This window comes from Mugil cephalus, chromosome 18 (genome assembly GCF_022458985.1).
Source record: "Mugil cephalus isolate CIBA_MC_2020 chromosome 18, CIBA_Mcephalus_1.1, whole genome shotgun sequence".
NCBI classification, from domain to species: domain Eukaryota; kingdom Metazoa; phylum Chordata; class Actinopteri; order Mugiliformes; family Mugilidae; genus Mugil; species Mugil cephalus.
The window spans coordinates 10,223,429-10,249,839 of record NC_061787.1 but is presented as its reverse complement, the minus strand read 5'-3'; the positions used below and the strand labels follow the sequence as shown (position 1 = coordinate 10,249,839).

General features: G+C 43.9%; 2 protein-coding genes and 1 long non-coding RNA gene across 21 annotated transcripts in view; 1 reads left to right on the top strand and 2 right to left on the bottom strand.

The window, feature by feature from the left end:
- Positions 1-2,682: 2,682 nt before the first annotated feature.
- Positions 2,683-9,049, top strand: kif9 (kinesin family member 9). Its single transcript, XM_047568014.1, has 20 exons — positions 2,683-2,806; positions 4,064-4,235; positions 4,317-4,423; positions 4,507-4,737; positions 5,041-5,124; positions 5,204-5,296; positions 5,383-5,530; positions 5,625-5,689; positions 5,786-5,863; positions 5,950-6,018; positions 6,178-6,282; positions 6,396-6,451; positions 6,562-6,649; positions 6,732-6,856; positions 7,166-7,345; positions 7,436-7,641; positions 7,772-7,936; positions 8,040-8,128; positions 8,312-8,416; positions 8,546-9,049. Exons 1-20 carry the CDS (start codon positions 2,711-2,713, stop codon positions 8,648-8,650), a joined length of 2,367 nt encoding a protein of 788 aa, XP_047423970.1. The 5' UTR covers positions 2,683-2,710; the 3' UTR covers positions 8,651-9,049.
- Positions 2,692-3,118, bottom strand: LOC124995562. The gene is made up of 2 exons (XR_007110732.1): positions 2,932-3,118; positions 2,692-2,795 (listed from the first exon to the last, which is right to left on the bottom strand). It is a non-coding gene; the product is annotated as an uncharacterized LOC124995562 (long non-coding RNA).
- The window catches only part of scrib (scribble planar cell polarity protein), a 58,356-nt gene continuing 40,732 nt past the window's right edge, over positions 8,788-26,411 (bottom strand). For 2 of the 19 annotated variants that reach the window (XM_047567993.1, XM_047567996.1), the window contains 21 exons: positions 26,140-26,196; positions 25,520-25,576; positions 25,162-25,242; positions 21,960-22,385; positions 21,338-21,406; positions 21,140-21,193; positions 20,535-20,588; positions 20,044-20,166; positions 19,233-19,343; positions 18,786-18,836; positions 18,543-18,710; positions 18,059-18,218; positions 17,749-17,968; positions 17,578-17,667; positions 17,311-17,493; positions 16,764-16,907; positions 16,023-16,162; positions 14,348-14,385; positions 13,742-13,816; positions 12,170-12,224; positions 8,788-10,851 (listed from right to left, as the gene is read on the bottom strand). In XM_047567993.1, coding sequence (XP_047423949.1) covers positions 10,715-10,851; positions 12,170-12,224; positions 13,742-13,816; positions 14,348-14,385; positions 16,023-16,162; positions 16,764-16,907; positions 17,311-17,493; positions 17,578-17,667; positions 17,749-17,968; positions 18,059-18,218; positions 18,543-18,710; positions 18,786-18,836; positions 19,233-19,343; positions 20,044-20,166; positions 20,535-20,588; positions 21,140-21,193; positions 21,338-21,406; positions 21,960-22,385; positions 25,162-25,242; positions 25,520-25,576; positions 26,140-26,196 — 2,493 coding nt within the window. In that variant the 3' untranslated portion in view covers positions 8,788-10,714. Of the gene's footprint in view, positions 10,852-12,007; positions 12,038-12,169; positions 12,225-13,741; positions 13,817-14,347; positions 14,386-16,022; positions 16,163-16,763; positions 16,908-17,310; positions 17,494-17,577; positions 17,668-17,748; positions 17,969-18,058; positions 18,219-18,542; positions 18,711-18,785; positions 18,837-19,232; positions 19,344-20,043; positions 20,167-20,534; positions 20,589-21,139; positions 21,194-21,337; positions 21,407-21,959; positions 22,386-25,161; positions 25,243-25,519; positions 25,577-26,139; positions 26,197-26,411 lie in introns of all 19 variants that reach the window. The other 17 variants (XM_047568001.1, XM_047568004.1, XM_047567997.1 and 14 more) reach the window with 17 other exon arrangements.

The window sequence follows — 26,411 nt, the reverse complement described above, 5'->3', positions numbered from 1 at the left end:
TTATTATTCAACTGAGGTAGATCTACCTACCTGAACACTGTTATTGCTTTCTCTGCTTTCCAGTAGAACCTAAAACAGGAGGGCATGGTACTTTAATAAGGAAACATGCACTTGATATTTTTGTAGCTGCCAAACTGTATTTTGTTTTTCACTGAAAAATTATAGTAAAACTTCTAATTCTCACATGATAGAATTCATGCTATGGATGAAAGGGAGACCCATCTTCCTCTGATAGCATCCTGCCTTTTTGTAAATCTTTGTCACCAACTAAAAGACTCTTGAAATCTCAGTGGAACATCATTTGCTCTCTGGTGCCCCTTGGTCTGTCTTTCTGCTTTATTGTTTATAATGAATTCATTTGAGTAAATGCGCCTACTGCTTGACTCTTGGCTGGATCTTTGTTGTATTCCATATCCTGTTCTGTTTTCTTGTCTCTTTGTCTCTGTATCAGCATTCATACAATTCAATGAAGGCAATATTTACATAGGTTTCCTGGCCCTTTCATCTTTGCATGGAAATTTGGAAACAAATATATAGTTTCAGTGCAGGGCTTCAGCTAATGTTCCACAACGAAATGCAGAAAATGCTCACATTTGAGTTGCCTGAACAGTTATTGAACAGTTATTGCTTAAACAGATTTATTGTAGTGAAAAGAGGAAGCAAAAATACCAAAAATAAAAAGAGAACACTGAACTGAACTGAAGAAATATCAGCACAACACTTTACACTGATACTTGTCTGATGATAAATTAATCTTCAGTCTTTTATTCTAACACTTTATTCTCATATCTCTAATAAACTGCATCATATTGTGTGTTAATTATTATTCAACTGAGGTAGATCTACCTACCTGAACACTGTTATTGCTTTCTCTGCTTTCCAGTAGAACCTAAAACAGGAGGGCATGGCACTTTAATAAGGAAACATGCACTTGATATTTTTGTAGCCGTGTGTTTGTTGGATTCTTGGACTTCAGACTGAGCAGCAAAACAAACACCTCCACACAAATAGTAGTATGATACACTCGGAAAAATTGGAAATTATATTAAAAAGTAAAAGCCGTTTTAGTCAAGTTTAATTCTTATATCTCATAGTTTAATAGACATAATCATAAATTCTGACTATGGAAGAACCAAATAAATCATCAACTCTATGACATGACTTAACACTCACATATTTGCATTACTGTCATCCACAGGGTCTACGTACCGTGGTGTTGTCTGTCCCGTTACCCGACCCCAGTGCTATGAAACGACCTCTAGGCTGCTGAAATGAAAATTAACAAAACTTCTCATTTAGTCCATGGATGTTGCAGTGTTAGCTTAGCTTATGGAAGGTCAAAATATACAAAAATGTAACTTATTAAACAATATTGACAGCAAGCTTTTTTTAATTAGGTGAACTATGTTGTTTACCTTTGTGTTAGACTCCGTATGTATTTGTGCTACCATAATTCCAGCCAAAACCAACAATGTAATCCCTCTCATCTTGAAAATAAATTTGCCTCCTGTCTGCTCATGCACCCTCTTCGTAGTAACACTGTGGCGTGGAGTTTGAGTTCTGCGTTTTATTAGTGGCTTCAGTGCTATTGTCTGAACCCCCACTGCCAAGAACGTTGGATCCTTTCCAAACCTGCTCTTGGAAAAAAAAAAAAGACAAAATCACTTTCTCCCACTGGGTCTGCCCACTGTTGACGAGTTTGTTGTTTCTTTGAACCCGTGCTCATTTTTGAGTGTTTTCACACTCCCCTTTGGCCACTGAAAGATAATGAAAACAAGCACAAGAATTCAAGGACATGATAGTGTTTGGATAGTAAGGACGTTGACATCAAGTTTCAGCATCAATAAATAAATAAACCAGTTAAATTAGTTAAATATATTATATATATTAGTTAAATATATTATATATAATATATTATATTAGTTAAATAAACCATAAATATATATAGTATTTATGTTGCTACAATTTCTATTTTTATTGCTCCCGAGCCAAAGAGCTGCCAAACTGTATTTTATTTTTCACTGGAAAATTATAGTAAAACTTTTAATTCTCACATAATAGGATTCATGCTATGGATGAAAGGGAGACCCATCTTTCTCTGATAGCATCCTGCCTTTTTGTAAATCTTTGTCACCAACTAAAAGACTCTTGAAATCTCAGTGGAACATCATTTGCTCTCTGGTGCCCCTTGGTCTGTCTTTCTGCTTTATTGTTTATAATGAATTCATTTGGGTAAATGCTTGACTCTTGGCTGGATCTTTGTTGTATTCCATATCCTGTTCTGTTTTCTTGTCTCTTTGTCTCCGTATCAGCATTCATACAATTCTCCTACACTAAGGCAGGTATTGATAAAAAAAAAAAAAAAGAAAACAAAAAAAAAACATTCTAGCTGGGGCAACAATATCCTTATTAAAACTCTTTTTGGGTAATAAATCGATTAATTCGCTTTTGGACGGACTCAAAAAACCCGTTGGCGCAGTGCGCATGCGCTTTGCGCCGCGGCCATCTTTGCCCGTTGCCATGACGCCGGGGAAAAGCTACAGAGTGAACAGAGGAAAGTGACCTGAAATGACTCGACTTCACCCCAAAATGTCACCTCCGAGTATTTCAGGCAGACTTAGTCTTTATCACCGTAGAGTCTGACAATCGGTGTTATTAGGGTTTTGTCCGGTTGCCGTAGTTTTTTTTTTCTTCTTTTTACACCGGTGCTATGAGGGGTCCCAGCGGCGAGGTCGGAGTGTTCGTCCGGATCAGACCAACCGCCAACTTCGCTCAAGACCTCATTCAGTGTCTTCCTGACGGGCAGGTAGTTATATATCAGCAAAAAAAAAAAAAAAAAAAAAAACAGCAATAACATTTAATCCAGTGACACAGGAGCAAATATAACAAGCTGTGAAATTCAAATTAGTAAGCATCTTTAACACAACTAACCGTATGTTTATGACGTTTCAGCTGGGTGTACTCGTTTACGTGTCCTAGAGTTAAAAAGAAAAATCTGGTTTGCATTGAGTTTGTCAAATTTAATTCAAAAGTTTCACCTAATGTGTGCTTCGCGTGACCACGACTGCAATGTGGACAACTAAAAGTTAGATATATAGGGCACGTTCAAGGCAGACATTTTGTCCTATAACAGCAGTAAGGGCACAGGTGTAATTAATGACTTTAATGATATTGACATTTTTTTACGTGGACATCTTGACTTGTCATAATAGGGGGAGCACATATGTGTTAATAGCCGCCATTAATAAAGATAACAAGTCAAACAGTAAACGTTATATACCCTGAAAAATGTCTCTTATGTTCGTACTCACTTGGTATTTATCTTAACCAGTGGTTTTTAGCTACACTCACTTGCCAAATCATTAGGTACACTAGTGAAAATTAATGTGTTTTAATGCTGCACTACCTTTTAGCTTCACGACCGTTCAGTCATGTTGAAACTGAGTCAAGTATTCAATTGTGTGATAATTTTTGAGGATGTAGTCTGTGGCGCCCTTAAACTGTATTGAATTAAACACTTAAGTGTTTTTGGTATTTAGCCTCACTCACTGTCTACTGAATAATTCAAGCTCTCATCGGGTCAGTATTTTGACACAGGCTCTGGGAATTTGTGATAGTGTTGGGAATAATGATGATAAAAATTAACTTTTAGGAACTTCATATTGTTTCCTTTATCCTCAGATATCTGGTAGATGTATACATGAATTTATTATTTAATTTATTGCCTCTGAATTGATGATATTTATTGAATTATTCCACGCCACAGTGGCCAAACTGTTTTGACATCGCGCTTGTTCTTGTACACGCAATCATTTGCCACTAGGGAACTTCTTACTCTTAATTACAAACTCAAATCTTCTCCAGGATTGTAATACAATCCCATAGATTTATATGATGTTCTGTCCTTGCGTTGCAGCTATCCAATTAAAACAACATGGTCATATTTAATCTGGGATGCAGCACAGCAGACACAGGAGGACATATTGCCTGATTAGTTTTTTTGGACTTTTTGGACTTGCCCGTGTTTGTTACACTTAACAATTTGTTGTGTGTTGACCCTCAGACTGTGAACATCTATCAAAGAAGAGACCCAAGGAAACTAGCAGAGTCCAGGAAGAGTCAGTTGAGCTCCTGGTCATTTCGGCTGGGAGGGGTCCTGCATAATGTGTCCCAGGAGGAGGTGTACACCAGAGTGTGTAAACAAGTGGTACTGGGAGCACTGGATGGCTATAATGGTCTGTTGGTAGATGTCAGTCCATTGGTGATTTAAACAAAGAAAGGTGTCTAATTTTAAGTCCATCTTGTTTATCTGCCAGGTACAGTGATGTGTTTTGGGCAGACAGGTGCGGGAAAAACGTACACCATGACAGGATCTACAGAGTCTTTCAAGCAGAGAGGGATCATTCCTCGGGCCCTTCAAGAAGTACGTCAAAACCGCGTTAATCTTCGCTTCTAATAATGTATGACTCTGACTGTTATGTATTTTACATTTAACTTTGTATTCAGGTGTTTCAGGAGGTGGAGAAGAGGACTGAACACGCGTTCTCCGTGCACCTATCCTACCTGGAGATCTACAATGAGACCCTGGGGGACCTGCTGTCATCACTGCAGGGCTCACCACACCTGTCCTCACGGGGCATGGTGGTGACGGAGGACCCGAGCAGAGGAGTGTTTATCAGAGGTCTGTCTCTTCATCCTGTTCACAGCGAGGAAGAGGCTCTCAACCTTTTGTTTGAGGTGAGTAGTGTTATGTCTGGGCTGGGGGGAAACCAGTATGTAACATAAAGGCTTACTTCCCCTTTTTCCTAAGAAGAACCAGTGCCTCAAAGAACTTGCAGTACAGAGTAATCTTTATTCGCCATTAGATCAAATTTAGGGGCGAGAATAACCAAAACAACAGAGATTCACAAACCTACATTTAGCCATTGTTAAAGTTTACTGCTTCTGTTGATTCAAGTGCAATCAATAAACCGAATATAGACCAAATATAGAATAATATTGAAGACTGAATCTTCCTAAAGCATTTCCTTCTGTTTTCAGGGAGAGATGAATCGCATAATTGGATCTCATACCCTAAACAGGAAGTCATCCAGGTCGCACTGTATCTTAACAGTGCATATTGAGGTATTAAACCAGTTTTCTGTTAGGTATACCATGTAGTTTACTTTGTTATTGCTGAAACAAATGTTTCTTATAATTACAGTCTCGCTCACGAATTGTATCCAATGCCAAGTACATTACCTCTAAGCTAAATCTAGTGGATTTGGCTGGATCTGAGAGGCTGGGAAAGACTGTGGTGAGTTAAATAAAATTACTTAATCATTTGGAAAAGATTCAGTAAAGCACTTACTTACCAGTTTCCCACTTCATGTCACTTTTCAGTCAGAGGGTCAAATGTTGACGGAAGCCACGTATATCAACAAGTCCTTGTTATTTCTGGAGCAGGCCATCCTGGCTCTAGCAGACCGTCGCAGAGACCATGTCCCCTTCAGACAGACGAAACTCACACATGCCCTCAAAGACTCACTGGGTGGGGATGCCAGGCCCTCGAGTTTTAAAAACGCTGACGCTTGATCTGTACAGTAATAATTGTAAATCATAATTTGTTTTGTTTTTTGATGTAGGAGGAAACTGCAACACTGTGCTTGTGGCCAACATCTATGGTGAGGCTGCACAGATAGAAGAAACAGTAAGGAGTTGAATAAATAATATAAACAGAAGAAAGTCGGTCATTGCTGTATGTGGTTTTATTTCAGCTCTGGATGATAATTCATTTTGTTTGCAGCTCTCTACTCTGCGTTTTGCCAGCAGAATGAAGTGCGTCAAGACCAATGCTGCTGTTAATGAACACATGGATCCAGCAGTGAGTTGACAATATATCACAAATGTTACAAAACCCCAGTCTTATATGTCACTGCAATCATTAGACCACAGTTCTGCTGTGATTAGGTCCACATCAAGAAACTTCAGAAGGAAGTACAAATGCTGAAAGAAGAGTTGTCCATCCATAATACACTGGTGAGTAGAGCTCAAAGGAAAATGACAAGACAGGATGCTACTCATATTATTCATTCCTATATTATATAGACTTCTAATGATTATTGTTATACATTAGAATCAAAAGCAGCTGGGTTGTAGCAGAATTTTAAGAGCGTTTTATTAACCTTTCACCACAAGATCAAGCGAGCAGGTGTCACATATGAGCCGCTGTCCGAAGCCCAACTAGCTGAGATCCAGAGCCAGGTTCAGATGTACCTTGAGGGAAGCCTGGATGAAATCAGTGTGAGAACGAACAATACAAACAACACGGCCATTAATGTTTAGTCTGATATTACAAACTTGGCTGAGCCCCTGTTTAAGATTTTAATTTCTCTTTGTATTCCATTTAATTACAGATCATAAGCATCAGGCAGGTTCGAGCAGTGTTCGCCCAGTTCAAAGTTGCTGTCCAGTAAGTATCTTCTAGCTCCAACTTTAAAATACTCCTTATATTTCAACAACTTTCTGGACAAGACTCTGTGTGTTAATGATCAGTGATAAAGCATGTTTGTATCTGACAAGGGAACGGGAGCAGAAGGTTAAGACTCAGCTATGCCACACCTTTAACTTGGTGAAGAAAGACCAAAGTGCTAACGCAGCTGCTATTATGGTCAGTCTACATTTAAGGACACAAAACCATGATAATGGTTCTATGATGTAACAGTAACAGACTGATGCTGGATGTTGTAAAGGAGTGGGATACCAGAAGTAGCCCTGAGGATGTGGAGGCTGGCAGCTTTGAGGGGTCACAGAAACAGACAAATCGCCCAAGTTCAACCAAAGCCAAAGCTAAGCCAAAGTCCAGGGAAAAACAGAGGTAAGTGAGCATTTCAGGCTTAAAAAAAAAAAAAAAATTGTTAAAAAATCTAAAATTTGCCCCTACACACTTTTAGACAACATTAACACTGGTGGTCCTTTGTGAATATTTACATCATAGAAAACAAAGAAAAGATGAAAACAGACAGAATAAATCTGCGCAGCTATCTGGGACAGAATAAAGCCTTATTTGCCAGTTTCTTGACCTTATGTGTATTAATGCCTTTTTGTGTACTAATTGAAGATTACAAGTCGGTATTATGTTAAATGCACTAGTATTTTTCTCAATGGCAAATTCAATGTGATCCAGCCAAAGCAAGAGACAAGGAGAAGGGACTCCTGTTTCAAAGAAGCGTTCAGAGACTGCCTCCAAATCAAAGCTAAACTCTGTCCAGATGCCTGAAAAGGAACAGGAGCCACAACAACCAGACAGTGATAGCCAGGACACACAGGAATCACAACTAGCTGCCAGTGAACCTCTTCAGGTTGAGTATGTGTATATGGATATCTATTAAATCCTCAAGCTGGATATCTTTGGTGGTTTTGTGTATGGAATATTCAGTGCATCTTTCTCACTCAGGTCTCCTCAGCCCAAAGCAGAAGCATTTGAGGATTTCAAGGTGGGACAAGGCAGCAAGATTAACTTCATCCTTAAGGAGAATAAGGCTGTTCTGCTGAAACGCCACAGTCTTCTCCGACAACTCACGGAAGAGGTCAACGCCGTTAAGAGAGCCATCGACTGCACCACCGCCACCTTACAGCAACACGAGATGAGAAGAGACAGAGGTGCTGAAGAGATTTAGGTCCAAATTTAACCCCAAACCTAAGAGTTGCATAAAGTGAGCTTATATGGAGGGATCTGCCAAACTGTGATACTGTAGAGGCTAACATGTATTTCCTTTGTATCTGAATGAAGGTCAATATTTTGATATGGATGGGGAGCCAGATGCCTCTTTATTGGTGCAGCTTGGAGAGCTTAAGACACAGTACCGGCAGAGATACAAGGCACTGCGTAACATCAAGGCAGAGGTCAACTACTGTCAACACCTTGTGGATCAGTGCAGAGTGCGCCTGTTTTCTGGTCAGTTCTCCAGGAATCTTTTGTAGCTGCTGCCTTTCTTCATAGTGTTTGAAATAAAAAACAAACAAACAAACAAGTTAAAATAATCTGTTTTGTGTCCCAGAATTTGAGACCTGGTATAAGCGGTCTTTCCTGTTACCTGAGGAGGACGACGAGGAGCTCGACGTAACTAGCGACAAGAACTGCACACGGGTGGGTCTGCCTCACACTCAAGGGATAAAATAAATATACTCATTGCCATGATACATTTTGTCATGAAAATGTGGAAAACAGCAGGTTGAAGTGCAATGAAAGTTGTGTAAAAGAAGCTATTTGTGACAGATTTACTGTAATTGTTTTGTAGTAATGATTGATCAGAGTCTCTGGTGTTTCTAGGAAGAGGACAGTTTAAAGTCTTTGGAGGAGCTACAGTCAGAGCCTCTCTCCAACAACCCCAGCTCAGAGTCCTTTTATAACGCCCGCCACAGGATGCTGAAACGGGTGAGTTTCCTGTTGTTTTATTAAACAACAACTACTAATTAATTAAGTGTTGAAAACCTTGACACAGTCTTGTCATGCAGTCTTACCAGACATGAGAAGAGTAACAAATATGTTGATGTGTGCTTGCAGAGGAAAAGTAGAGTCCCATCTTGCAGCCCAGTGCAACAGAACATGACTGTAGGAACTGGACCAAGAAGACTTCCTCGAATTCCGCTTGTTACCAAAGTTAAGTGAGTGTCATGTACAAACTAAACCTTGTGACATCTGTAAATGCTAAAAGTGTAATTGGCTGTAACCGCTTGTTAATCTGTGAATTGTGTTTTATGTGAAGTTTGTACATGAACGGATCATAAAAGACGCTACACAGTGAATCCACTTCTTAAATGAAAAGTAAAATTTATTATTCCTGAACCACAAAATAGACTTCTTTGGTTGTACAAATTCACTAGTTACAGTCTTGTGTGAGCTATAACCCTTGACCCTAGGACCTCTGACCCTTTCCCTCTGACCTATTTGCAAGTAAAGCCCCCAAAGAGAACTCAAGACAAAAGAATAAACACAGAAACACTGCATCAATAATGTAGTGAAACCCATCTGAAAAAAAGATTCATCTACTGTAAGTTTAAAAAAAGATATCAGCCATTGCAAATGTTATCAAACTGAATTTCAGTCAGTGAGAGCAACATGGAAAGCTAGAATTAAAAGACCCTACATTAAATTAACACAAATGCTACGATGCTGTGATTCTGCAAAAATACCCGTCAGATAAACTGACATCGTGTGAAGCTGTGAGCTGAATGTCTGAATGAGATCCATGTCTTGAGAGGGATTCTTAATTGGTTCTGCCTCTCACAGCTCTCCCATTTAACAAACCAATATACATGCAGAGAGCATCCTGGCACCAAGCCCGTCCAAACCTTGATGCATCACCAGTCTAGACTCTCGTTTTCTGTGGGTCAAGACTGGCTCAGTTTCAAACCCCCAAATTTTGTTTCCTCAGTATTTGTACATTATTCACACAATAATAAATGATTTTCAGTGGCATCAGATTTAAATTAACCATAGACAGAAAAATAAAACACCTGCTACCTTCATGTCACTGTGGCACACCTGATAATGCATGATAAAAATGACTGATTCACATTGATTAAAAACAAAACCCAAAACAGGGCAGGGTAAGTACCATTAATTAAGAAATGATGCTAAAATGCATGTTCCCAACCATGAATATTCACTCTAAAACTACCCGCTCAAAGCTGCTGCCTCCAGTGTAGTCATGCTCTCTACAGGGGAATGTAACACAGTTAATAAATCTGGACAGAGTCTGCCGAGACGAGAGAACCCATTCCTGTGTTATGAAAGCCATGTGCAACGACTAAGTCCAAGCAATTTAACTTGTAGATATGCTTGACTCAAAAAGCCTGGCAGATTAAAACTGTCTGTATAAAGTAGATTAAGTGAAATAAAGTGATATGCTAATAATAAGAAGCTTTATCTGTATTTGAGGATAAATTATGATAGTTGTCCTCTTGAACCCAAAAACACTGATCGGGTTAAAACTGTAAAACAGAAGGCCTTCAATTTTAGTAAAAACAATAAATTAATATATATGTAGATCAGTGGCAGTGCAAACATGATATGTTTTTAAAAACTCTCCACAGTTTGTGACTATGAAGGTAGCAGGATGTTCCCTCCTCAGTTCATACATATATATATACATTCCTGTCAGCCCAAGCCTCAAGAAACAAGACATTTTACAGTCTAATCACTGAAAGCCTAAAAATATCATTCAAGAAGTTAGTATAGCTATAACCCATTTCTTTTAACTTCCAGTATGTTTTCGTTCTTTTAAAAAAAAAAAAATGAAACAAAACAAACAGCAAAATCACTGAAGGCGCAGAAAAAAAATGCTAAAAACTTTGATCACCTCAAGTTAAAATAGATTCTACTAGGCAAATGTTGAACAAAAAAGAAGAATGGTCTAGTAGAAATCCTAGCTAACCACACTAGCTCTCTCTTGCCCCGGAGGGATCGTTGAGCAACTTGCCAACTCACCCACAGACTGTAAAGGCAAGACTGGCACGCAGGATACAAGTTAAGTGTCTATGTGTGGCGACTATTAGCTCCACAGTCTCTGCAGTGGTTTTATATATATATATATATATGTAGGAGAGTTAATCTCGCTCTACTGACACTGTGTTTAGTGAATCTGCACCTATATGTTACCAGTGTTCCACAGTGTATGTAAATGTGTATATATTCGCATTATGTTCTGGGGTTTCTTCTGTCAGTGACGTGTTACGTGGGCACAGCGGTTTCCAGGCTGCGGCGGCCCTGCCTCAGTTTGCGTTTGTTGCTGTACAGGGCCATCTCCTCCAGGGCAGAGGTGGCAGGCAGCGGGGTGGAAACCTCAACCTCGGGGCTTGCAGTCAGCCCTAGAAAACAAAAAAAAAAAAACAAACAAGACCGTGCATCACAATAATGCACCCGAGCTGTTGCAGTTTATCTTCTTTCTCTTGTCGGCTGTGGGGAGAGAATATCAAGACTAAAGGGCAGAAAAGTCCTGAGCAATCAAATAAGAAAGTGGACTGATCTGCTAAAACCTTCCCGAGAATGCCCCGCATTCTTGGCAGCAGCTGGAAACAAAGGTGGTGAGCAGAAAACCGAAGCACCCAGCGACTGCATGTGTACACCTGCAACCTCAGTGGGTTCACAAAGCAGCTCATGCCAGTAAAGTTACCGCAAGAACTAATTGGAAGTCTGTCCTGCAAAGTTGGAGAAAGCCTTTTGGACCAATGTGCTTTTTGTCAATTCACCAAATATGTTCTCACAGTCCACTTCAACAGCTAGAATCCACGTTACAATTGACAGCGGATACATTCAGGGAGTTGAATGGCCTGAAGATGGAAGCAGAGGTTGTTCTGGGCAATGCTTGTTTTCTTATTAGCTGTAGTAGAGGGAGAGTTGTGAGCTGTTTGGCTCGGTTTGGCTTTTTCTCCACCTTATATGTTTTCATTCAGTGTGTTTACATGCAATTAAGTGACCATGGACAAGTCTATTCTTAATCATATTCATTAGGAAAGCTGCTATTTTGGTCTTGTTTACCAGGTGTTTAAACACGTAAACATGTGCCAGTATCACTGTGCCAGCTCTGCAGATAAATGAAAGCAATAATGACTCGCATTAGGAAGCAGAACACTGAATCACTGCAACAATTAATCAGTTAAGCCATGCTTACAAAATAAAGTCAATTAGACTTTTGGTACAAGGTTACTACAGTGCATGTAAACACACTGACACCAACAAGGCAATAATCCTAGTTATTAAACATAAAACAAACCCATGCACCGTCTAGATCATGGTTACACGGAACAGTTAGTTTGGCGTCAACATCAGTAGCTGCTTCATATCTGGTGGGCAACAGATGGCAAAGCACACCCATCTCAATACCTGAATCCACAACTATACCACACATGTAGCGTGTTAGAGTGTAACTGTACAAACTATCACACATCCAGACACAAACTCTCCCCACTCATACAACCTCAGCCCTACACACAGAGCATCAAATGCATGCACACAGGATCCTACCAATAGGAGCTGCTTATCCCAGGTAGTCACCTGAATCAAAGGGGATAGAAGAAGTTGAAGTAATACACACTTTCATTGCTCGTACACTTTTTCACCCTCATCTCTTTAGTGAATCCTGCTCTAACACAATTAGAAATTACACCAAAACACATTAGTTCGTACCTGGGTTGCTGGAGCCGTCGTCAATAAACTCTAAGTTGTCAGCGGAGTCAGGAGACTGGGGGAAAAATAAGAGACAGTGAATAACAGAGCAGCAGAGGTGTTTCAGTAACCTGTATCCCAGGGGAAGCCTTCACCATGTGAGTATCAGGACTGGCAGCGTAGGAGGTTTGCCAGCCGCTCACTGCAGGTTTAACAGGCAGCACAGAAGCTCCCAATCTGTCAGAGCCACATAAGCCAGAGAACATCTACTCAACTACTCCCCCAGGAGGCATGTTAAAGGAAAGGGGGGGGGTTAAGTTAAGTCATCAGCTCCGGGGTTTTGTTGTGTAGGGTTGGCATGTCCACAAAGAGACGGCAAACAGAGCAACAGCACAGCACCAATGTCACCAACGCACAACGGAAAAACCAAGCAGCACGTTCAGGTGTCGTCCACCTTTTATAAAGACACACTAGTGATGTTATTTCATTACATTTAAAGTCAGTGTTTGGGAGTTGTGTGTTCTATATGTTCAGTGCACAGATGATTTCATCTCACGCCCATTTTGTCTCTTTTAAACTGGAGATGCAGGAAGAATCCATTTGCAGCCGTTACAAAGAAATAATTATAACCAACACTATTAATACACAACGTGCAAATTGTTCACAAATTAACCCATTTTATAAAAACACTACTTTAGTTGTTTCTTTAATATTTCAATTTAAACACACACACGTGAGAATTAAATAACAACCAAAGTGGGGATACAGACTGACATCACTGTGCGACAAATTACAAAATGTCCCACACTTAGTAGCCCAGACCAACACCGGCACAGACGACCCAAACAATAAAAAGACCACTTCCAAATAAACTGCAGCTCCAGCAATACTCCAGGTTTCCCCTGCTCCCTCTCTTTATATATACGTACACTACCACTCAAAGATTTGGACAAACAATCTCATCAATTGAGAGAGAAAGTGTGTCCAAACCTTTGCCTTTTAGTGTATATATGATAAGAGAACATGATGAGGCTTTTCAGCAGATGAGTGCTTCAAAAGCCAAAGGAGAAGAAATCTAACAAAGAACGTGATGTTCTTCTGTCTGATGTGTACATGTGTGGTATGAGTCAGCTAACTCAAGGGATTGTTGACGAGAAGCAGAGTTTGTGGCCTTTTACCCCGGAACCAACTGTGGTTAGTGGGATCAAGAACCTGCCTGGGTCTCTGCAGCTGGTGACTGTTATTGTTTGTGGCTGATTAGTTAGCTGAGAAGTGGATGAGTGTGAGTGGTTAAAGATGGTTGAAGATGCTTCCACTTATGTGAAGTCTGATCGAGAAAGGCCGACAGGTCCGACAGACGCTGATCTGGTGTGTCAGTATTCAGAGTAAAGGTGTCTTCATCGTACAAGTTAGTGAGTCACACTAATAACAGTGCAGAGCAGGAAGTGGTGTCCAATCACCGAGCCACAACCTAGACCGCAGTCACACTGATGCCTCTGGATTAGCGAGAAACTAGAGGGGAAGAGGCAGCAGGGAAAGCCGGGGGTGAAGGAAGGAGGCTGGGGCCCCCGGAGCTCAGCATGCAGCCAATACCTGGATGTCGTATACGGGTTTGGAAGAAGGAATGGCAGCGAACTGTCGGTAGTCAAACTTCTTTGATGACAGGGACTAGAAGGATAGCAAACGGGAATGAGCAGAGGAGACAGAGGGAAAACAGGAACGGGAAAAGGAGGAGTGTGGGACAAAGAAAAGAGGAGGGAAACTTCAAAAGAAGGATAAAGAAGAGGAAAGGCAGAGAGGCTAATGGGAGAGGCTAATGGGTGAATTAAACAACCAGCTGTGGCATATGATGAGAGCAGTGCATGTTTTCAGCTCTGGTTGGAAAGAGTGAGCAATGAGCAAAACGATGGATTCATGTCAATGTGTTTTGAAGCAAATATGTCCCTTGTTTTCCACAGCTAAGAAACAAAAGACCCTTTTTTCCTTTCTTTTCTTTTCTTTTCTTTTCTAAACAAAGGTCCCTTAATCAGACTGGAGTATCAGTGTTACAGCTGTGTCCAATATTTGATGATTCAAACTCTCCATGTCCGTACAAAGAGACCACCCTGGTGTATGTTCAGCCTAACACAGAGGCAACTGGGGGAGAAAAAAAATAAAATAATCTAATCAAACTGTAGCGAGAAAAGGTTTGGTGCTTACCAGCCTGCCTGGTGAGGTTACTCCTCGAGGACCGAGCTCTGTCAAACACAGAGAGAAACATGTAAGAGCATGAAGAGTGGAAGCAGATTTGTGTTTTTATTTCGGGCAAGATACATCATGTCAATAATTGATCTTCTACTGGAGGCTGATTTAGTTGAGTTGAGACTGACTTTGGGAAGTCATTACTCTGTTTCCTGTGTACACACTTAACTTGATATTTATTCAAGACTAATCTCATCTAAGTCTCAGCAAAAACCCAAGTAAATGCATTTCCCTATGAGTGAGAAGGGTTGGGCATCGTTTGGATTTTAACGGTTCTGATTCAGATTCTCAATTTCGATTCCTGTTCTAAACGATTCCAATTCTTTGAGGTGTAGGTCAACGGGTCACAAATATTTCACAAGACAATTTTTTTCATTTGAAAAAGCCTTTACACACGCCACTCACATTTATTCACATTGCCAAATAATCTGATAGAGTTTAATTTAGTTGCTGTACTGCAACTAGGGTATTCAATTACAGGGGAGGGTCCCTGACTGTAACTGTAAAACTGAAATTTGCTGAAATAACACTACAAGTTGGCAGCAGTCTAAAAAAACTAAGAGCTGCAGCCCAGGTGGGTGTATGTAGCCCCATTCACATCGACCTGCGACAACCCGGGTTTTTCATTCAATCGGGTCAAATGACCAGGTTTAAGGACTCGGCCATCGACCCGGGATTTTATCGGATTTTTATCGTTTTTTTTCGCTCTGAAGCTGATAAATCTGCCTGTTACATTCTGACTGGACGGCCTGTATCAGACTCTATCACTGTAGAAGCTTCAGCTCAAAAACAAGTTTTGATCTACTTCCATAGACTGATCTCTGAAGGACAGAAATTTGTGTTCCTTTTTTCAAACAAATCAAATGTGTTGTTACAGGATCGTTAATATAAGCACATAGGTGAACAGCGACTGTGCGACTGTGTTTATATACAGCTTGTATAGCGATCCCCCACACTGTAATGATCATGGCAGCGCTCTGCATTCCAGGAAAACATGAGATATGGCGGCAGATATCGGGCTCTGTGCAGGACACAGTGATTTATTCTAATATCATCAGCCTTTCGAAAGAACAGGGTTTTGACCGGTCCATTCTTCAGGTCATCAACAAACTGCAATGTTATCTGCAATTTAGGCGATGGCGTATGAGGGAGGAAAAAACAGGCACACAGCTCTCACAGCGGGTCGACCCGGCATCTTCAGACACGGCTAAACTCGCCTTTGGTGCTTTCACATTGGCAAAAGTCCGGGGTCAGAGCTGCGTGCCTGAAGAATGGACCGGTTAATTATCATGCCATGCAGGTAAAGGTGTTTGATCATGTGTGTTATGCATCCTCCTTTGGCAGTATTAGGTTTTTCACAGGTGCTGCAGTGTGCCAATTTTTCAAATTAAAATGAAGCCAGACTTTTAAGCTGTATTTTATGCAAATACAAACCCCAGAAAGAAACAGAGCTCGCTGGGCGGGGTAATACAAACCCTGGAAACTAATTAGCGTGGGCATGGAGGAATCGAAAAAAAGAATCAAAATTCAAACGTCTTCTTAACGGTTCCGAAACCGGACGTTAGGAACGTTCCCAACCCTATAAGTGAGAGTTCACTAAAAGGGGACGCATGTATGAATTTCTGCGTCTTACCTTCCATAGGGGTGGGAGAGGGTGTTGGGGCAGGCGAGGGCGACTCGGTCAGCTGGTCTAGTGTCCCACGTTTCTTCCCATCCCGAGACTTTGCAATCACCATCTGAGCTTTCAGTGCATCCTGCTCCAGAGACTTCATGCTGAAGGAGAGAAAACCGCAATCAGGTGAATGTTCAGAGAAAATGAAGGAAGTCCCAGTCTTAAAGAAACAAAGAGACAAAGACTGACAGAGGCACACACCACTATGGGTGGGTGCAGGCCAATCACGACTAGTTTTGGGTGCTCCTTGTCCTGGTTTGCTGTGGCAAGCGACCATTTTATTTTATTACACAATAAAAGGGGGGCATTCCAGGAAAAGGACTACCTACTGCTAGTAGGTTTACCCTCAACTCACAGATAGCTTGCAGACTGCGGGCCATGTGTTAGTACAAATGAGAGTATAAAGAGAACGGCAAGGCACAAAACAAAATGAAAGAATGCTGCATAGTTGGGGGGGGGGACAAGACGGAGAAAAGAGAGGCGGGAACCAGAGGAAGCTAGAGATGGAAACGGCAAAGACGTGCAGAAGCAAGACAGCACTAGAAAGGCAGTGGAAGCACTGTCAGTGTCGCTGCGAGTGCTTGCTTGGACCTTTCTGAACTTGGCCTCTAGCAAAATACCCCCCAACACCAAAGCACCCCAGCACACCCCCCCCACGATGCCGTGCGTCTGGCCCCTGGTGGCTGGGGCCGAGGAGCAGACCTGAGCTGGGAGGCTGCGGAGGAGGAGGAAGTGGGGGGCTGGGGGCCCGCGGCCGTGCCCTGTGATGCCCTCACTCGGGCCTGGTAGAGCCTCTTAGCCAGGTCCTGCTCATACTGCCTAACATCCTCCTCTAGGCCATAGGGCCTGGGCCCCACAAGGCCACGGAGAGGGAGGGAGGGAGGGAGGGAGTGGGTGAGAGGAAGGAGGAGGAGGGAGTGGAATGAAAAGTACACCAGGGTGAAGGAGGAAAGGCACACGGACAGAAAAAGAGAAGAAAACCAAAGAATGGAAGGTAAAACACTGACACAATTAGGAGACCCAGGAATAATAAATAAAGACACCATTTTTAGACATGACAATAGTGTGAGAGAGAGACAGACTGAACACGCACGCCAGATAGTGTTCACAGCAGAATCTACCGAGAACCTGTATTTATCTCAATCTTTATATTTTTGCACGGGGCATTATTCACATGCACTTTCCTCCCTTTATTTATGTTACATATTACACATCACAAATCCTTTCTTTTTGAGATGCTCGTATTTACCGTGCTGCCCTCCACATGGCTCTTTTCTCAGCTTCCAGGGCTCGTTTCTCTGCAGGGGACAGGTCCTTGTCCGGGGCCACAGCCAGCTCGGGGCTCTGCATGCGAATCCTCTCCTGGTGTCTACGTTCGGCTTTGGCTGTGCGGATGGGAGCAGCAGTCTCCCCGGGGTAAACTGGGATCAGACTGACGAGACACACCAACGTCAGGGATGAGTAATTAGCTTAGAATCAAACCTTCCGAGATGTAACTGCAGACGTTGTTAATTACCCAGTCATAGAGTTGGGCCTCTGCTCTAGCCTGAAGCTGTCCTCCAACGAATTCCTCTGAGAGTCTCCCTTACCATCGACTGAGGAAGGCCTGCAAGCAAGACGTACAATTAACCACAATAGAACTAAAAAGGACTGTTAAAATAAGGGATAAAATAATATAACTTTTTACCCTGAGCTGCCGTAGTAGCTGGGTGGCGTGACGTTGTAACTTGGTGGCGTGGAGCAGTGCTGCGACGGGGTGGACACTGGCTCCACATTGTACTCCACTCCATCCAGCAACACCTTCCCTGTCGCTTTCATCTGTGCCACCTGCTTGGCCAGGTCCTCCTCCTCATCCTCCTCGTCTTCATCCATCAGGTACTCACGTGCACGCTGTTCAAACTTCCTCTCTGCGGAAACATCGGACACGTGGTGGTTAAACGTCGACGCTGATCCAGTCACGGTCAGTCGTCACTGGAAACAGGACTCTGGAAACAAACCTTCTTCCTCTCTCATTTTCTTAAGATCATCTTCTCCAACAAGTGAGACTCGAGGTTTGGGTTTGTCTGGTGTCTGCTGCTTCACGTCAATCTCAAAGTATTTCTGTCTGTCCCTGAAGGAACGCTGCTCTGGGCTGCCCTTGCCACTCGGAGATGGGGTCTGTACGGACACAACGACAGATTATTAAATGAGAAATGTTACCATCGCCAAATCCTGAAATCTCCACAGCTGAGTGAAAAGACATTTGCAGTAAGATCAGAGGAGGTTGCGGTTAAAGAGCAAGAAGACAGAAGACAATCAGCCATTAAAATACCCGGCACCATTATCCTGATTTCAGATCAATTAACTGGCGCTCCCATTTATTGGCAAAAGTAGCACAGCTGTCTCCCAACTCCTGGGAGCAGAGACACCACCACCGGTCAAGCCAAGCGCAACCACAGCCCGGGTTGAGAACAGGGCTGCTCCAGCTGTGGCGGTGGGTACCTGTTGGTCCAGGGAAGGCCTGGAGTGGCGAGGCACTGCCGCCAGGCTCAAATACCCTCGACGGTCAGATGAGAGGGAGGGACGAGGGGAGACCGTGCCGGTCAGACCCTCGCCGGCTCCCTCCTGACCGTCTGTGTCATCATCAAACACCTCGTTGTTCAACTCGGCCTGAAAGGGCCACACGGGTCATCACCAGACTGCAGCATATTAAATAAACTGGCCACACACTGGATGAGCACTCACCTCTGGAGACGGTTGTTTCGGGTGGAAGTTGTTCCTCACACCGTACGGGTCCTGTCGGCAGAGAGGGTGTTTAGCGGCGGTGACGTAAAGGAGACTCAAACTCAGAGATACAGAGCAGGCAGACCGATTCACAGCTCGGACGTAACACACGACGAAATATTAGTACACGGGCCACACATGGACGGGTGAATGGATCAAGAGTCAACACCGGCACGACAGATGATGGCGGGGCACAAAAAAAACGACGATGAACGCATTCCACACGTCACAGCACGTCACAGGCCCCCCCCCCCCGACAAGGTGCAGGCTTCGATCAGGGTTCAGCCTGCCTCCAGTCGGGGGGGGGGGGGGGGGGGGGGGGGGGGCGGCGGGGCCAGACCGGCCCAGTCAGCACAGCATGCTTGTGTGGTTGAGACCCGGCGGAGTCCGGGGGGCAGCACAGCCTACCTGCGGCGGCTCCAGCACTGCCAGAGAACGAGGCACGGCGGCAAACGCCTTGTATGCCTGCCTGACATTCATGGGGAACTCGTCGGGCGAGGAGGGGGAGGGGGCGCGAGGCTGCAGGGGCGGGAGGGCGGGGGGGGGGGGGGGGGGTCGTGGAAGGTGGGGTGGGTTCATATGGTAGAGGTGGCAAAGGGGGAAGAAGAGGAGGTGGGGAGGACGGACAGACAGACAGAGACATGGAGGAGAGGACAGACTATGAAAAAAAAACCAGCAGAGTTGAAGAAGACTGTGGAGGAGAACAGGTGAACGGCAATGGCGGCTGGTTTCATGTGAGAGGACGGAGTATGCCAGAGAGAGACAGACAGTAGGGCTTGGAAAGTTCAAAGCCATGGCAGATTTTTTTTTTTTTTTTTTTGTTTGAGCACCTTTGCGAAACAATCGGGAAGAGATGAAATCTTCATCTCATTACGCCACTTGTTAAGAGATGAATGAATGAACATCTCAAAGCAGCAATTATGAGCTTTTACGTTTGACGCGGGAGCTCAGAGCTGAGCTCAAAGCTCCGTGTGCAGGTGTAGTTCACTAAAGCAGAGCTAAAGAGACTCCGCTCTCCTGTGGATTCATATACAAGTCTTCGTGTCTTTGGTTCAAGCCTCTTTGTAAACAAAAATCACACATGTGCCTTAATCATCTGTAGCTGCTGCTGCTGCTGCTGCTGCTAGACGCCCTTTGATTACGATGGGGCTGCGCAGTCACAGCAGGCAGCACAGAGAGTGGATGGAGACCAGCCCTACGTGGTGGTGAGGGGTCTTACAGAGGTCTGGGAGTTGAAGGGAGGGGGGCCATGCTGAAAGGGGTTGGGAGTGTGGCCGTCTGGAGTGGCGGGGGATGCGTTTGGCCACACGCGCCCAGCGGGCTGGATGGCACCTGGTCGCGTCTGAAAGGAAAACAAATGCTTATGAATAAACAGCCAAAGCTATCAAACTTCAGGGTGTATGACAACTCAAAATGAATGGGATAAATTATTAAAATGCACCTGAACGTAAATCTATTCTTTTGTTTGTAGGTTTTATGTCATTTAGTAAGGCAAGCTTCTTCAGAGACAAGAAGAGTCCTTTAGTTTAAGACCAGAGCACATTCAGACTGCTGCTGAACCAATTTCAAGAAAAAGCTGGTATAGTTGTTGCAGTTCACGTTAGATTTTGTGCTGCTGTGAGGAAGGACACTTCATCACCAGGTTGATAAAACTTTACCAAACTATAAAACACATCCTAACAGGTGCTTCACAGCTCCACGGACACTCACTGATGATGGCGAGCTGTCCTTGGCAGCGGGAGTGGATGAGTAATGAATGTTTGCCTGGAAAGGAAATTAAAACAAATCGATGACAACGACATACAAATGGTGGGACAATGATCACTCACACAAGATTCAACCCACGGCGCAGACAGTCTCTAGCTAACAGGGCTTCTTTAGGATGATGCCAGGCCACTAAGACACTTCAGTGCAACACCACCATTACACCTTTACATCATTTCATCACCAAATACGTGTCTCATGGTCCTGTGTGTGAGTGGATATAACATGTGAAGCTGGTAATAGATAATGCTGCTCTTTGTTATCTGTCTGTGAGAATAATTGAAGGCATAGCTGGTCAGTAAAGACATAAAACACAACCAGTCAAAAATCTATTTGTCTACGTCTGCACGAGGCAAAGCATCAGTAATGAGCCGGCCACGGAGAAGCAGTCACATGCTCTTCTTGTTCAGTCTGTTCGGCATCGTCTGTGGCAGCACAACCACTTTTTAATTAACAGAGAGAGGCTCAGAACAGGGGTCACATGTGCTATAAAAAAAAAAATAAATAAAAAAATCCAGGCCAGAGCAATGAGGGCCATGAGCCCCACTTACGAAGCGCGTCTCCCTGCCTGCGCACAGGGAGCTGTTGGAAGAGTGGTGGCTGGGCTAAGGGTGGGAGGAAAGAACTGTCAAACGGTTCCTCTAAAGAGCTTAAAGTGACGCGTGGAAAAGGTTCAAATAAATTACAAGGTGGTGTGAGAGCAGGGGATGAATAATGGAGGAGGAGTGATGGGATGTTTGGCAGCTCACCGGTTGAATGGTAGGAGAGTAAGGTGCTTCCCTGATCGGGCTGTCTGTCCTGAAATCGGAAGAAGGTGCCTGGAAAAATAAGAAAAAAAAAATACATTCATCAGTTGTTCATAGTCAAAAAACAACAACAAAAGAAAAACAGTGCAGTGAGAAAATTCACTGGTTAGTCCTTGAGTGAATTCATCTCTCAGTAAACTGAGCAAACAAGATAAACGTGCACTTTTCCGGGCATCCTGCAGGTGGTGTTCTTCGTGACTTATGACCCCCCCTCCCTCCCACACACACACACAGCTGTCGGCTCAGACATTCCAGCCGATCCTGACTTCGTACCGACTACGTGCACAAATACCTCATGAGGTGCCTCACAGCAAAAACATGCACCAGTTCAGCTGGTTGTTTAACCTCAGATCCCGGCCAAACACCACCTCAGTGTACGAGCTCAGGGAGAAAGAACTAATGCCAATTCTTTTTTTTTCTTTTTTTAAATCGCTGATGGATCTCTTGATTAAGTCCCTTCCACAGATCACACATGTCCAGAGAATGGTTGAACCCTTTCAAGGAACACAACTCTAAACGGTAACACGCCATGCTGCCTCAAACCACACTCGGGCAGGCGTCTTGCCTTGCTGAACAACCAGGGCTGCAGCTGGCCCTGTTTGCCGTATCCCACCGGAGGCCCCGACAGGATCCGATCTCCAGGAGGGAGGCCCTTCCCCTTGCGATTGGCCACTAGGAAAGGATTCTCCTTGAAGCACATAGGCTGAGAGTCCACCAGACACTCCTCCTCCTCCTCTTCTTCGGGCGCGAACGTTGAATCGATGGTGGTCGTCGAGCCGGCGCTCTCGGTGGCGGAGGACTCGTGAGGAGAGAACTGGGATCCGCGAAGGTAACCGTGGTCTGAGCTCAGACTGAGACCGGACTCAGGGTCCATGTGGTCGAGGGGGGCCGGGGGCTGACTCAACCCGAAGCCCAGGGGCTCTAAAGGGGCTCCGTACTGGGCCTGCAGGGGGGCCTCCATGGGACCAGTCACAGTAATAGAGGTAGAGAACTGAACAGGAGCAAAGGAAAGAGGGAGGAAAGAGTAAAGTGACATAAAAAGAAAAGAGAATAGGAAAAAAAACACTTGAAGAAAATGAAGATTAAAGACCAGTTCCTGATCATGACAACGTGTTTTTTTTATATATATATCTTCATACTTTTAGCAATAATTTCCAATTATTCAAGATAAAACTGAACTCACGTTTGTTATTTTTGTTTTGAGAACAGGTGAACAAACTAAACCGTTGTCTTTTGCCACGTGGGATGGAGGATAAAGAGGCTGTAGCTGGTACAGAAAGTTTATATTGATGTAAAATCACTGAGGAACATTTTTTCCTGTTCATCTTTAATTTCTTTTCCATATACATGTTGGTAGGCCAACGTCTACTTTAAAACCACTCTACTTATTTTGCCGTCTCCTTTTTCAAAACGTCTGTTGTCATGTTGAAAGTATCAGAACAAGATCAACTCTAGAGAATAAGGAAACAAACTTAAAACCAAACTAAAAAATAAAAAGATTCAGGTTTCACATGGTAATGAAGTCTAACCTAGTCCTATAGAGGCAGATATAGTTTGTATTTTTTGTTAGGTTTTACTTGAAACAGATAAATGAGAAATAAATGAATGAAACATCTCACATAAAATAAGAGAAACGTCATCTTTGGTTCTGTAAGTAGACACAAAATAAGCGTCACTAAATCTTTCCCGAGGCTGTCGAGATAAGTTTGCCCGTCATTTACTGCCGCCCAGACTCTCAGCTTTAAATAAACACATTATCAGAGCCGTGAGACATTCAGGCTCCGACACATCTTCACCTGGTACTGTACTCAACGGAGAGGACGTGGCAGGAGATAAAATATGCCGCTTTTAAACCAACATTCGACCTGTAACAGACACCGTGAGGCGCAACCTTAGACGTGTTTCCACATACCGGAGACCTAAGAATACTTTAAAAACCCTCAGGATAAACCAACCGCACCAAACTCCAGAGGAATCTATCTGACGCGACCTTGACATATCTGGCGATAATCAAAATAGCCAGACTAAGAATACAACGGGCATTGTGAAGCCACTACATGCTGACTGGAAGAGTCTGCGGTGCGATGAGGGTCAGTGGGCTGGAATGCGAACGAGTGCCCTTTTGGCAGCGGCCCAGGCTGCGAGGGACAGCTGGGCTTTTGGTGTGCGAGAGAGGAAAGTCGGGCCTTTGGCTCGCCGGCATGCCGACACGCTGAGCTGTCCACGGCCACGCCGGCAAGAGCTGCACATCAAACATTTGACTAGCTGAATGTAAAACACCGTCAGCAAATACTGAACGGCTCAGCAGCACGGCATTCAGGCAATTAGTTAAGTTTAATTATAGCGGGACAAACACTCTCCAGTTCTCCTCATATGTAAACGCCGTCCTCTTTAGAAGCACCTTTGACAAGTATGGAAAGAACTTTAACAAACATAAGACTAAGTAACAAATGAGGTTGTAACATTTTGGAAAGAAACTAGAGGCTCCACCAAATCCTTTCAAACCTCTTTATAATAATCAAATGACGATTAAAGGATCCACACCTTTTTTTAAGGCACATTTAAACCTTCAACCACACACTAGTACAATGATATCCGCTCTAGTCGTGCTTCATCTTTTCACTAAACTGTCTCTCGTTCTTGAATTGTTTCACATGTACCAGCTCCTAAACCTCCATTTCCAATACGTGTCTTAAGGAAAAGCCGCTAGCTTGAATGTGACGGATCTAACGGAGAGTTTTATCACACAGTCTGAGCAGAACCACGTGTTCTCCAGTTCTACCACACAGAGAAAGAACAGCTGCGTTTAATATGAGGCTTAAACTCTGCTGCTAACCCTGAAAACCCAGCGGCCACGGATCTACAAGCAGGGCACGAAAATAAAAGTCTCAATCAGAGGTAATAATAATCTGCCCCTTTTTGTATTTGATAAGAGTTCAAAGAAATATCGTGAGGCCTAATTAAATACTTAAAACGTATCAAACACACGTTGATCAGAAAAAGAAACGGTCAAGTCAGAGGCAGAAACGAAAAAGAAGACAGAAGAAGAAGAAGAAGAAGAAGAACGAAGCTAAAGCAGGAAACTCCCGTGGTTATACTCACTGTAACAGGACAGCGCCGTGTGTCCACACCAGCTTACTCCGCCGAGGACTTCAAACTGAAACACTTGTCTGTTTCTCTTAGAGGACACCCCCCCTCTGTCCGAGTGGCACACCACCCACCCACCCACCCACCCAAGAGACTCCATCCAATTCAAAGCCAGATGCAGGTTTAAAATATCACAGAGGATAGGCGGGTTGATAGTGGGCAGCTGTCCCCTTCCCCCAACTCACCACTTCTCTCACACTTTTTTATCGCCCAGGCCATGCTTCCCTTCACTGACACCACTTTCTGTACAGTACAGACAATTTTCCTTTTATCCTCCACGTGCTTTTTCATTTTCCTTGGTCTTGAGTCTTCGCCTGTACTTCCTCCTGGATGAGTTCAGTCTTCATAAAACGTCATGTCTTTGATCCTGTGCTCATATCTTTCTCTGTGGGTTCGGCCTCGGAGCCAAAAAAGCAGCAATACGGACTCTCTGGGAGTGAAGGGGCAACTGTTGAGCCCCCGGGTCACCTCAGACTTTCCGGGGACACAAACACAAACCCCCCGAAGGTCTATTTTGAACTTTGACGGCCAAATCCAACACTTGCCACACACACACACACAGAACACCGGTAATTTACGACTCGAACGTAAAACCCATTCAAACCCGAGGGGGGACTTACTCTGTTGACCTTCTGCAGGCTGGTGGTGGGCAGCGCAGCCAGGGTTTTGTAGTCAAGTTTTAGAGGTCCAGTGCCGATGCTCTGACGGGAGATAAACAGGCGGAGAGGTGAGGAGGGGTCGAGGTGGAGGTTTATTTTACAAGGAGATAATATGTATTCAATGTGGTTTGATTTTAATGGAAAAGCATGCGAAGGATAAAACATAAATCATCCCCACGTCCACTTCCTGTGACTCCTTTAGTGAAGGGCCTCCTCCAGTAAAACAGGAGCGACTATTTAAAAGCAGCTGATTCGTGGCGTTTTGTTTTGCGCGGACGGGAAGTTTTGTCCGAGGACCTGCTGATGAGGGGTGTCTCACCTCAGTCTCCTCTTCTAGCAGGCGAGTGGCCTCCTCACGCTCCACCCGCATACGCTCCTTCACCAAGAGACGAAGGGGAGGAGGAGGAGGAGGAGGAGGAGGAGAGTGCAGAGGGGAAGACACCCACACACACAGCCACACGATAATGCGATGAGGTGTAAAAAGGTGGAGGGTAGATGTGTTAAAGGAGGAGGAGAAGAAGAAACAACAGTGGAGAAGGTGGTATGGGATGATTGGATGATTTCGTATCGCACCAAACGCACCAAAAGGAAAGATGAGGGAAAAAAAAAATCAGAAGGGAAAGAAAAGGATAGAATCCGCACACATTAAAAAGTGCTATTCATTAGCTATGGGAGCAGAAAAAAAAAAGCATGCAGGATGGGACATTGCAGGAATAGTTCTCTCCAACACAATACGCACACGGGGTGCAGAGGAGAAGCTTCATTCACCCGCTAACAGACCGAACCTGAGCACGGATCTAAACCTACACCCTGCCGGACTCAGGTTTTTACTTTTTAAACTGATGAGGTTTCTAGCCTTCCTGCGTTTCCATCGATCTGACGGGTTCAATTTTACCCGAAGCCTTCTGAAACCAGCAACGGATTTTCAGTTTCACTCACCACTTTCTCCATCTCTTCTCTCTCCCACTGCGATGTCTCTCTCACCATCTCAGACTCCTGGAGAAAAAAGGTTGAAGAAGCTCGTTAGCCGCTGCTCCTCATCCTGTAGCAGCAGCTCCAATGATAAACGTGCGCAACACAGTCACGGTCTCCGACAAACCGAGAGATTCCTTATGAACGGGCGGCCTCTCGAACGCTAATCGGAAAAAAAAAACAAACCACTGCGCCGGTGCATTGTGGCTGCTCTGGTAGAAAGACGGGCGAGTGTGTCG